This window comes from Mustelus asterias, unplaced genomic scaffold (assembly GCF_964213995.1).
Source record: "Mustelus asterias unplaced genomic scaffold, sMusAst1.hap1.1 HAP1_SCAFFOLD_298, whole genome shotgun sequence".
NCBI lineage: Eukaryota > Metazoa > Chordata > Chondrichthyes > Carcharhiniformes > Triakidae > Mustelus > Mustelus asterias.
The window spans coordinates 51971-64618 of record NW_027590262.1 but is presented as its reverse complement, the minus strand read 5'-3'; the positions used below and the strand labels follow the sequence as shown (position 1 = coordinate 64618).

The 12648-nt window shown below is 55.1% G+C and overlaps 1 protein-coding gene across 1 annotated transcript in view; it reads right to left on the bottom strand.

Annotated features, from left to right (window-relative positions):
* Nucleotides 1-566: 566 nt before the first annotated feature.
* The window catches only part of copa (COPI coat complex subunit alpha), a gene marked incomplete at its 5' end in the record, with an annotated part of 63611 nt that continues 51529 nt past the window's right edge, over nt 567-12648 (bottom strand). The window contains 5 exons of the mRNA XM_078204287.1: nt 567-963; nt 1562-1643; nt 2605-2717; nt 4180-4341; nt 4498-4608. Of these exons, the coding sequence (XP_078060413.1) occupies nt 904-963; nt 1562-1643; nt 2605-2717; nt 4180-4341; nt 4498-4608 (528 nt within the window). The remainder of the gene's footprint in view (nt 964-1561; nt 1644-2604; nt 2718-4179; nt 4342-4497; nt 4609-12648) is intronic.

Sequence of the window (12648 nt, the reverse complement as noted above, 5' to 3'; positions counted from 1 at the left end):
GTACTGACCCTCTGACAGTGCAGCGCTCCCTCAGTACTGATCCTCAAGTAGTGCAGCGCTCCCTCAGTAATTACTCTCTTGACAGTGTAGCGCTCCCTCAGTACTGACCCTCTGACAGTACAGCGCTCCCTCAGTACTGACCCTCCGACAGTGCAGCACTCCCTCAGCACTGTCCCTCTGACAGTGCAGCACTCCCTCAGTACTGACCCTCTGACAGTGCAGCACTCTCTCAGTACTGACCCTCTGACAGTGCAGCACTCCCTCAGTACTGACCCTCTGACAGTGCAGCACTCCCTCAGTACTGACCCTCTGACAGTGCAGCACTCCCTCAGTACTGACCCTCTGACAGTGCAGCACTCCCTCAGTACTGACCCTCTGACAGTGCAGCACTCCCTCAGTACTGACCCTCTGACAGTGCAGCGCTCCCTCAGTACTGGCCCAGTGCAGAGTTCCAAGTACTGTGCAGTGGGAGGAATGTCAGCCTTGATTCTGCTGTGTTGTGACGTACAGCAACTCCAGCCCTCTCCCCTCAATTCTTGTAAATAAACTAATAGCAGGAGTCAAACAAGGAGCACAACAGATTAACTTTATTGAGACCTGCATTTGAAGTGACAAGCAGGAATGGGAAAAGATGAGTGTGGAATGAGTACAAGCCACCATTACAATAGATAAAACATTTCAAGTGTTACCAAATGAGGGCAGGGAACCAAGGACAAGGGGAAACAGAAGGAAGGAGCAAAATATCAGAGTCAGAATGCGAAGAAGCAGAATTGGGAGTCTCGGATATTAACTTGTAATTTGTTCATAGCAGGAGGGAGAAACAATGAGCTTCTAACACAACACAATCTTTGAGCCTGCTACAGTCAGAGGCACAGGACAAAGACAAAAGTGCCCGAAGGAGCTTCAGCGGAACTGCAAGGCGCTGATGCGGAGGCCAATGGCGTCCTTCCCAATCTCAGTCACCTGGAAACAGAGAAAGATAAACATTCAATCAAAACAGAAGCAAGGAGCAGCTATAAGACTCTCTCTCAGTCCCTCTCTCTCAGGGAGATATCTGTACACTGACTGGTGTCTCTCAGTCCCCCTCTCTCAGGGAGATATCTGTACACTGACTGGTGTCTCTCCATCCCTCTCTCTCAGGGAGATATCTGTACACTGACTGGTGTCTCTCAATCCCCCTCTCTCAGGGAGATATCTGTACACTGACTGGTGTCTCTCAATCCCCCTCTCTCAGGGAGATATCTGCACACTGACTGCTGTCTCTCCATCCCTCTCAGGGAGATATCTGTATACTGACTGGTGTCTCTCAGTCCCTCTCTCTCTCAGGGAGATATCTGTACACTGACTGGTGTCTCTCAGTCCCTCTCGGAGATATCTGTACACTGACTGGTGTCTCTCAGTCCCTCTCAGGGAGATATCTGTACACTGACTGGAGTCTCTCAGTCCTTCTTTCCTGGTGATATCTGTACATATCTTGCATCTCAGTTCCTCTCTCGGAGATATTTGCACACTAACTGTTATCTCTCAGTCCTACTATGGATGAAGTGAGAACGTTACTTACTGTTGTTACATGGCAGATTTGACCCTTGAACTCTGGACAGTAGCAGGTTCCACTTAATGGACATTTTTCAACAGGTTTCCCTCTATAGATGAAGTCAATTGAAAAGTAATGAAATTGAGAATTAGTCCAATTAAAAACAAACATATTTTCATAGCCGATCAACATTTGACGCTATGCCAGTGTGCCCTCAGTACTGACCCTCTGACAGCGCAGCACTCCCTCAGTACTGACCCTCTGACAGTGCAGCGCTCCCTCAGTACTGACCCTCTGACAGTGCAGCACTCCCTCAGTACTGACCCTCTGACAGTGCAGCGCTCCTTCAGTACTGACCCTGTGACAGTGCAGAGCTCCCTCAGTACTGACCCTCTGACAGTGCAGCACTCCCTCAGTACTGACCCTCTGACAGTGCAGCGCTCCCTCAGTACTGACCCTCTGACAGTGCAGCGCTCCCTCAGTACTGACCCTCTGACAGTGTAGCACTCCCTCAGTACTGTCCCTCCGACAGTGCAGCACTCCCTCAGTACTGACCCTCTGACAGTGCAGCACTCCCTCAGTACTGATCCTCTGACAGTGCAGCACTCCCTCAGTACTGACCGTCTGACAGTGCAGCACTCCCTCAGTACTGATCCTCTGACAGTGCAGCACTCCCTCAGTACTGACCCTCTGACAGTGCAGCACTCCCTCAGTACTGACCTTCTGACAGTGCAGCGCTCCCTCAGTACTGACCCTCTGACAGTGCAGCATTCCCTCAGTACTGACCCTCTGACAGTGCAGCGCTCCCTCAGTACTGACCCCGACAGTGCGGCACTCCCTCAGTACTGATCCTCTGACAGTGCAGCACTCCCTCAGTACTGATCCTCTGACAGTGTAGCACTCCCTCAGTACTGACCCTCTGACAGTGCAGCACTCCCTCAGTACTGACGCTCTGACAGCGCAGCACTCCCTCAGGACAGATCCTTGTGTTATGGTAATTGAAGAGGTGAGGTGGGGGTACTAATTCATCACCCAATCCCTTGTTTGACATGGCAAATGCTGTTCCCTACCTGTAAATAGGTTTATATGAAGCTGCACAGATGTCGAACGGATTATGCATGTCATAGTTCAGATGGTGAGCGTCGCTTGGAGTCTTCTCACAGGCCGCCAGGATTTTGCGAGTCTGAGGGAAGAACAGTGACTGCTGTCAACACGGTGTGCATGGACGTACACAATTGCTCCTGCGCACAAATGGGAGTAATTAAGGGGGCGGGGCTGGGATACCAGTGCACACACATGCCCCCCAGTGTGCACAGATCAATATGTCATTCTGTTGCCCTGAGCGCACACAACTCCCAAACATCCCACCTATCTTGAGGTAGAGGATCCCAAAGATTCACAAACCCTCCGAGGAAAGAAATATCTCATCATTTCAGTGCAAAATGGCCACCCCCCTTTATCCGGAGGCCGTGACCCCCCCCTCCCCATTTCTAGATTTCCCAGCCAGGTTCAGGGGAGGGGAAACAGCCTCTCAACATCCACCCTGTGTAACCCTCAGTGTGATCGACTCTCACTCTTTTAAACTCCAGAAAAAGTAGGCCCAATCTCCTCAATGTCAGAATCACAGTGCAGGATGAGGCCAGTCGGCCCATCAAACTTTATTTCAATGAGATCCCCTTTCATTTCTCAACGGAGAATCATGTCCAGATTGGGGGAGATGCTGGTGCCGTGACAGGTGACGTCACTGGACCAGTAATCCAGATTAAGGCTGCAGGGAGACGCAGGTTCCAATCCCACAACGGCAGCTGGAATTGAAATTCAATTCATAAAATCTGGAATATAAAGTTAGTCACAGAAACATAGAAAATAGGAGCAGGAGGAGGCCATTCAGCCCTTCATGCCAACTCTGCCATTCATTATCATGGCTGATCATCCAACTCAATCGCCTGATCCCGCCTTTCCCCCCCGCAATATCCATCAATCCCCTTCGCCCCAAGAGCTACATCCAACTTCTTGAAAGTATACAATGTTTTGGTTCAACTATTTTCTGTGGTAGTGATTCCACCCACTCACCTCTCTCTGGATGAAGAAATTTCACCTCATCTCAGTCCTAAATGGATTACCCCACTTCCTCAGACTGTGGCTCCTGGTTCTGGACAGCCCCACTCTCGGGAACATCCTTCTTGCCTAGTCCTGTTAGATCCTCTACACTGCCTAGTCCTGTTAGAATTTTATAGGTTTCTGAGATCCCCCTTTATTCTTCTGACCTCCAGCGAATACAATCTTAACCGGCGCAATCTCTCCTCACACATCAGTCCCGCCATCCCAGGAATCAGTCTGGTAAACCTTCTCTGTCGTCCCTCTATAGCAAGAACGTCCTTCTTCAGATTTGGAGACCAAAGTTCCACACAAATATTCCAGGTGTAGCCTCACAAAGGTCTGGTATAATCACAGCAAGACATCCCTGCTCCTGTACTTGAATCCTCTGTACCCTTAAATAAAAGGTGTGGGCTTGATGATGAGCACCGGGATGACTCTGTGGTGTACAAAGTGTTGTTAGGTGTTCTGCAACACCCAGCAGATGCAACGAGGAGCTATTGTTGTCTGAAACGCCATCCCAACCCCCTCCCCAGCCGTGCCATTACCTGTTGCCCCACGTCGGGCTTGGGCCCCAGCTCCAGCAATCTCCCAGCGAAGGCAGCCGCCGTCTTAAAGTTCTTGAGCTTGAAGAAGAGGTTAACGGCAGTCCTGAGGACCAGGATCATGTGGACTGGCTGCAGGCTGCAGTGGGTGAAGTAGGCCGCCATCTGGAGAAGTAGAAGGGCAGGCAGGGAGCGAAAAATCAGACCATGAGAAAAGGCAGAGGTCACTAATTCCCCCACTCCTCCCTCACCGTCTCACTCGCACTCATGCGGCTGATCACGGACATCACCACCCCCCCCCTCCCCACAGGCAAGACATACCTCACAGATGCGTTTCTGTTGCTCCAGGGTGTCTTTGGGGAGTTTCTTCCTCTCAATCTCCATGCTGAGGCCCAGGATATACTCACGGCAGATAGTGATGAGCTGCTGAGCCTGTCCAGAGAGAGAAAAGATGACAGGGGGTGGGGTGAGGGCAGGTGAGAGAGGGGGGGCAGGGGGGCAGGTGAGAGAGGGGGGTGGGGGGGCAGGGGAGAGATGGGGGGAGGCAAGGGAGAGAGCAGATAGAGAAGCAAAGCAGTGAGAACGGTGTAGCATAGGAGATGACTGAGCTGCACACCCCTGCCCCCAACCCTCTCCCCCCACCTCCACCACTCCTGAGCAATCCATTTTTTCTGCTGCTCTTTGCTGCAAGTCCCATAAACATATCCCCCGCTGTCCATCACTCTCTAATTTCCCAAATGCATCTGCTTTTCCGCCCTTTCAGCCAGCACCAACTTGCTGTTTTTCCTCATCACTCCTCTCTGGTTCTTTTATTGATTCTCTTCAATCTTTGTTTCTCTGGTTATCCACCCTCCTGTCACGGGAAACACTTTGTCCTCATTTATCCCATCCAAACACTCCCAGATTTTGAACGGCTCGATTCAATCGCCCCTCCCCCCACCTCTTATCCTTCTCTGCTCCAAGGAGAAAAATCCCATTGAAGTCCGTCTTCCCAGAACCTCGATGGTAAATCTACCACCGCTCCTTCCCTCCTAAGGTGCTGGGCCTGGATTCCAGCTGATGTCCAATTAGAGTTCTGTAAAAATTGGCATAAACTCAGTTTATTAAACAGTCCTTTGGGTTCAATCTCAGTCCTTTGGGTTCAATCTCAGTCCTTTGGGTTCAATCTCAGTCCTTTGGGTTCAATCTCAGTCCTTTGGGTTCAATCTCAGTCCTTTGGGTTCAATCTCAGTCCTTTGGGTTCAATCTCAGTCCTTTGGGTTCAATCTCAGTCCTTTGGGTTCAATCTCAGTCCTTTGGGTTCAATCTCAGTCCTTTGGGTTCAATCTCAGTCCTTTGGGTTCAATCTCAGTCCTTTGGGTTCAATCTCAGTCCTTTGGGTTCAATCTCAGTCCTTTGGGTTCAATCTCAGTCCTTTGGGTTCAATCTCAGTCCTTTGGGTTCAATCTCAGTCCTTTGGGTTCAATCTCAGTCCTTTGGGTTCAATCTCAGTCCTTTGGGTTCAATCTCAGTCCTTTGGGTTCAATCTCAGTCCTTTGGGTTCAATCTCAGTCCTTTGGGTTCAATCTCAGTCCTTTGGGTTCAATCTCAGTCCTTTGGGTTCAATCTCAGTCCTTTGGGTTCAATCTCAGTCCTTTGGGTTCAATCTCAGTCCTTTGGGTTCAATCTCAGTCCTTTGGGTTCAATCTCAGTCCTTTGGGTTCAATCTCAGTCCTTTGGGTTCAATCTCAGTCCTTTGGGTTCAATCTCAGTCCTTTGGGTTCAATCTCAGTCCTTTGGGTTCAATCTCAGTCCTTTGGGTTCAATCTCAGTCCTTTGGGTTCAATCTCAGTCCTTTGGGTTCAATCTCAGTCCTTTGGGTTCAATCTCAGTCCTTTGGGTTCAATCTCAGTCCTTTGGGTTCAATCTCAGTCCTTTGGGTTCAATCTCAGTCCTTTGGGTTCAATCTCAGTCCTTTGGGTTCAATCTCAGTCCTTTGGGTTCAATCTCAGTCCTTTGGGTTCAATCTCAGTCCTTTGGGTTCAATCTCAGTCCTTTGGGTTCAATCTCAGTTTGTTTGGGTTTAATCTCAGTTTGTCTGGGTTTAACCTCAGTTTGTCTGGGTTTAATCTCAGTTTGTCTGGGTTTAATCTCAGTTTGTCTGGGTTTAATCTCAGTTTGTCTGGGTTTAATCTCAGTTTGTCTGGGTTTAATCTCAGTTTGTCTGGGTTTAATCTCAGTTTGTCTGGGTTTAATCTCAGTTTGGAGTCTCCCACCCTCCCCCCTCCTCTAACCTAAAAAAAGAGGACTCGGAGTGAGAACAGGTAAGCTTTTTTTTTCTCTCTTTCGTTTCTTATTCAGGGAAGTTAGCAGGGATGTCAGTGCAGGCAGTGCAATGTTCCTCCTGTGGGATGGTTGAGGTGAGGGACACCAGTAGTGTCCCAGCTGAGTACACCTGCAGGAAGTGCATCCAATTCCAGCTCCTTGAAGACCGTGTTAGGGATCTGGAGCTGGGTGAACTTCGGATCATTCGGGAGGCAGAGGTGGTCATAGACAGAAGCTTCAGGATGGAGTTACCCCGAGGAATGAAGATAGATGGGTGACGGTGAGAGGGGCTGGGAGGAAGCAGTCAGTTCAGGGATCCCCTGTGGTCGTTCCCCTCGGCAACAAGTATACCGCTTTGGATACTGCTGAGGGGGACGACCTACCAGTGGTAAGCCACGGTGACCGGATCTCCAGCACGGAGTCCATCCCTGTGGCTCAGAAGGGAAGAGGGGGGGGGGAAGAACAGGAGAGCAATAGTCATTGGGGACTCGACAGTTGGAGGGACAGATAGGAGGTTCTGTGGCAGTGAAAGAGATTCACAGATGGTATGTTGCCTCCTGGGTACCAGGGTCTGTGACGTCTCGGACCGTGTTTTCAGGATCCTTAAGGGGGAAGGGGAACAGTCACAAGTCGTGGTACACATCGGTACCAATGACATAGGTAAGAGAAGGGACGGGGATTTAAAACAGGAATTTAGGGAGCTAGGGTGGAAGCTGAGAGCCAGGACAAACCATGTTGTCATCTCTGGTTTGTTGCCGGTGCCACGTGATAGCGAGTTGAGGAACGGGGAGAGAGTGCAGATAAACACGTGGCTGCAGGGATGGTGTAGGAGGGAGGGTTTCAGTTACATGGATAATTGGAGCACATTCTGGGGAAGGTGGGACCTGTACAAACAGGACGGGTTGCACCTGAACCAGAGGGGCACCAATATCCTGGGAGGGAAATTTGCTACGGCTCTTCAGGGGGGGGGGGGGTTCAAACTAATTTGTCAGGGGGATGGGAAAAGGAGCTGTAGTCCAGAAGCCAGTGTTGAGTGTAGTGAGGTACTGAGGAGGGTATCAAGGTCACAGGAGTGTACCAGCAGACAGGAAGGTGGGTTGAAGTGTGTCTACTTCAATGCAAGGAGCATCCGGAATAAGATAGGTGAACTTGGAGCGTGGATTGGTTCTTGGGACTATGATGTTGTGGCCATTACGGAGACATGGTTCGAACAGGGACAGGAATGGTTGTTGGACGTCCCGGGGTGTAGATGTTTCAGTAAGAGTAGGGAAGGTGGTAAAAGAGGTGGAGGAGTAGCATTGTTAATCAAGGATAGTTTAACGGCTGCTGAAAGGCAGTGCGAGGGGGATCTGCCTACAGAGGTAATATAGGCTAAAGTTAGAAATAGGAAAGGAGCGGTCACGTTGTTAGTTTTCTATAGGCCCCCAAATAGTAACAGAGATGTGGAGGAAGAAATTGCAAAGCAGATGATGGATAGGTGTGGAGGTCACAGGGTCATGGGTGACTTTAACTTTCCAAACATTGATTGGAACCTTTATAGGTCGAATAGTTCGGATGGGGCAGTTTTTGTACAGTGTGTGCAGGAGGGTTTCCTGACACACTATGTGGATAGGCCAACAAGAGGTGGGGCCACATTGGACTTGGTACTGGGTAATGAACCAGGCCAAGTGTTAGATTTCTTTGTGGGAGAGCACTTTGGAGATAGTGACCACAATTCGGTGTCTTTCATTATTGCAATGGAGAGGGATAGGGCCGTACGGCAGGGCAAGGTTTATAATTGGGGAAGGGGTAATTATGATGCGATGAGGCAAGAATTAGGGAGCATAGGATGGGAACAGAAACTGTCAGAAAAAGGCACAAATGAAAAGTGGAGCTTGTTCAAGGAACAAATACTGAGTGTCCTTGATAGGTATGTCCCTGTCAGGCAGGGAGGAAATGGCCGAGTGAGGGAACCATGGGTCACAAAAGAGGTGGAATGTCTTGTCAAGAGGAAAAAGGAAGCGTATGCAAGGATGAGGAAACAAGGTTCAGTTGGGTCGCTTGAGGGTTACAAGGTAGCAAGGAATGAGCTGAAAAAGGGGCTTAGGAGAGCTAGGAGGGGGCATGAGAAGTCCTTGGCGGGTCGGATCAAGCCCAAGGCTTTTTACTCTTGTGTGAGAAATAAAAGAATGACCAGGGTGAGGTTAGGGCCGGTCAAGGACAGTAGTGGGAACTTGTGCATGGAGTCAGAAGAAATAGGAGAGGCGATGAATAAATACTTTTCTTGTGTTCACCAAGGAGAGGGACCATGTTTTTAAGGATGAGAATGGGATACAGGCTGATAGGCTGGAGGAAGTAGATGTTCTGAGGGAAGGTGTATTAGCAATTTTGAAACACCTGAGGGTCGATAAGTCCCCTGGGCCAGACGAGATATATCCTAGGATTCTTTGGGAGGCAAGGGATGAGATTGCAGAGCCTTTGGCTTTGATCTTTGGGTCCTCACTGTCCACGGGGATGGTGCCAGAGGACTGGAGAGTGGCAAATGTTGTTCCTCTGTTCAAGAAAGGAAATAGGAATGATCCTGGTAATTATAGGCCGGTTAGTCTTACTTCGGTGGTCGGTAAGTTAATGGAAAAGGTCCTGAGGGATAGGATTTATGACCATTTGGAAAGATGCAGCTTAATCTGTGATAGTCAGCACGGATTTGTGAAGTCTTGCCTCACAAATTTGATTGAATTCTTTGAGGAGGTAATTAAGTGTGTAGATGAAGGTAGAGCAGTTGATGTCATATACATGGATTTTAGTAAGGCGTTTGATAAAGTTCCCCATGGTAGGCTCATGAAGCAAGTAAGGAGGTGTGGGATAGAGGGAAATTTGGCCGATTGGTTAAGTAACTGGCTGTCTCATAGAAGTGGAGGTGCTGGCGTTGGACTGGGGTGAACACAGTAAGAGTTTTAACAACACCAGGTTAAAGTCCAACAGGTTGATTTGGTAGCAAATACCATTAGCTTTCGGAGCGCTGCTCCTTCGTCAGATGGAGTGGGAAGCTAATGGTATTTGTTCCCAAATAAACCTGTTGGACTTTAACCTGTTGTTAAAACTCTTACAGTATCTCATAGAAGACAGAGGGTGGTGGTGGATGGAAAATTTTCAGACTGGAGACCAGTTCCCAGCGGTGTACCACAGGGATCAGTGCTTGGTCCTCTGCTATTTGTGATTTTTATCAATGACTTGGAGGAGGGGGCGGAAGGGTGGGTCAGTAAATTTGCTGATGACACCAAGATTGGTGGAGTAGTGGATGAGGTGGAGGGCTGTTGTAGGCTGCAAAGAGACATTGATAGGATGCAGAGATGGGCCAAAAAATGGCAGATGAAGTTTAACACTGATAAGTGCGAGGTGATTCATTTTGGTCGGACAAATTTGAATGTGGATTACAGGGTCAACGGCAGGGTTCTGAGGAATGTGGAGGAACAGAGATCTTGGGGTTCATATCCACAGATCTCTGAAGGTTGCCACTCAAGTGGATAGAGCCGTGAAGAAGGCCTATAGTGTGTTAGCGTTCATTAACTGGGGGTTTGAGTTTAAGAGCCGTGGGGTTATGCTGCAACTGTACAGGACCTTGGTGAGACCACATTTGGAATATTGTGTGCAGTTCTGGTCACCTCACTATAAGAAGGATGTGGAAGCATTGGAGAGAGTGCAGAGGAGATTTACCAGGATGCTGCCTGGTTTGGAGGGTAGGTCTTATGAGGAAAGGCTGAGGGAGCTAGGGCTTTTCTCTTTAGAGCGGAGGAGGATGAGAGGCGACTTAATAGAGGTTTATAAGATGATAAGGGGGATAGATAGAGTGGACGTTCAGAGACTATTTCCTCGGGTGAATGTAGCTGTTACAAGGGGGCATAACTATAAGGTTCGTGGTGGGAGTTATAGGAGGGATGTCTGAGGTAGGTTCTTTACTCGGAGAGTGGTTGGGGTGTGGAATGGACTGCCTGCTGTGATAGTGGAGTCGGATACTTCAGGAAATTTCAAGCGGTTATTGGATAGGCACATGGAGCACACCAGGATGATAGGGAGTGGGATAGCTTGATCTTGGTTTCGAACAAAGCTCGGTACAACATCGAGGGCCGAAGGGCCTGTTCTGTGCTGTACTGTTCTATGTTTCTATGTTCTAACTCCGGGGCTTGGGAACTCAATTTCTAATCTGTTAGTGAAATTATGTGCAGGGTAAGGAGGGGCCGAGGGGGCGGCGAGCGGAGGGGCCGAGGGGGCGGCGAGCGGAGGGGCCGAGGGGGCGGCGAGCAGAGGGGCCGAGGGGGCGGCGAGCGGAGGGGCCGAGGGGGCGGCGAGCGGAGGGGCCGAGGGGGCGGCGAGCGGAGGGGCCGAGGGGGCGGCGAGCGGAGGGGCCGAGGGGGCGGCGAGCGGAGGGGCCGAGGGGGCGGCGAGCGGAGGGGCCGAGGGGGCGGCGAGCGGAGGGGCCGAGGGGGCGGCGAGCGGAGGGGCCGAGGGGGCGGCGAGCGGAGGGGCCGAGGGGGCGGCGAGCGGAGGGGCCGAGGGGGCGGCGAGCGGAGGGGCCGAGGGGGCGGCGAGCGGAGGGGCCGAGGGGGCGGCGAGCGGAGGGGCCGAGGGGGCGGCGAGCGGAGGGGCCGAGGGGGCGGCGAGCGGAGGGGCCGAGGGGGCGGCGAGCGGAGGGGCCGAGGGGGCGGCGAGCGGAGGGGCCGAGGGGGCGGCGAGCGGAGGGGCTGAGGGGGCGGCGAGCGGAGGGGCCGAGGGGGCGGCGAGCGGAGGGGCCGAGGGGGCGGCGAGCGGAGGGGCCGAGGGGGCGGCGAGCGGAGGGGCCGAGGGGGCGGCGAGCGGAGGGGCCGAGGGGGCGGCGAGCGGAGGGGCCGAGGGGGCGGCGAGCGGAGGGGCCGAGGGGGCGGCGAGCGGAGGGGCCGAGGGGGCGGCGAGCGGAGGGGCCGAGGGGGCGGCGAGCGGAGGGGCCGAGGGGGCGGCGAGCGGAGGGGCCGAGGGGGCGGCGAGCGGAGGGGCCGAGGGGGCGGCGAGCGGAGGGGCCGAGGGGGCGGCGAGCGGAGGGGCCGAGGGGGCGGCGAGCGGAGGGGCCGAGGGGGCGGCGAGCGGAGGGGCCGAGGGGGCGGCGAGCGGAGGGGCCGAGGGGGCGGCGAGCGGAGGGGCCGAGGGGGCGGCGAGCGGAGGGGCCGAGGGGGCGGCGAGCGGAGGGGCCGAGGGGGCGGCGAGCGGAGGGGCCGAGGGGGCGGCGAGCGGAGGGGCCGAGGGGGCGGCGAGCGGAGGGGCCGAGGGGGCGGCGAGCGGAGGGGCCGAGGGGGCGGCGAGCGGAGGGGCCGAGGGGGCGGCGAGCGGAGGGGCCGAGGGGGCGGCGAGCGGAGGGGCCGAGGGGGCGGCGAGCGGAGGGGCCGAGGGGGCGGCGAGCGGAGGGGCCGAGGGGGCGGCGAGCGGAGGGGCCGAGGGGGCGGCGAGCGGAGGGGCCGAGGGGGCGGCGAGCGGAGGGGCCGAGGGGGCGGCGAGCGGAGGGGCCGAGGGGGCGGCGAGCGGAGGGGCCGAGGGGGCGGCGAGCGGAGGGGCCGAGGGGGCGGCGAGCGGAGGGGCCGAGGGGGCGGCGAGCGGAGGGGCCGGCGAGCGGAGGGGCCGAGGGGCCGGCGAGCGGAGGGGCCGAGGGGGCGGCGAGCGGAGGGGCCGAGGGGGCGGCGAGCGGAGGGGCCGAGGGGGCGGCGAGCGGAGGGGCCGAGGGGGCGGCGAGCGGAGGGGCCGAGGGGGCGGCGAGCGGAGGGGCCGAGGGGGCGGCGAGCGGAGGGGCCGAGGGGGCGGCGAGCGGAGGGGCCGAGGGGGCGGCGAGCGGAGGGGCCGAGGGGGCGGCGAGCGGAGGGGCCGAGGGGGCGGCGAGCGGAGGGGCCGAGGGGGCGGCGAGCGGAGGGGCCGAGGGGGCGGCGAGCGGAGGGGCCGAGGGGGCGGCGAGCGGAGGGGCCGAGGGGGCGGCGAGCGGAGGGGCCGAGGGGGCGGCGAGCGGAGGGGCCGAGGGGGCGGCGAGCGGAGGGGCCGAGGGGGCGGCGAGCGGAGGGGCCGAGGGGGCGGCGAGCGGAGGGGCCGAGGGGGCGGCGAGCGGAGGGGCCGAGGGGGCGGCGAGCGGAGGGGCCGAGGGGGCGGCGAGCGGAGGGGCCGAGGGGGCGGCGAGCG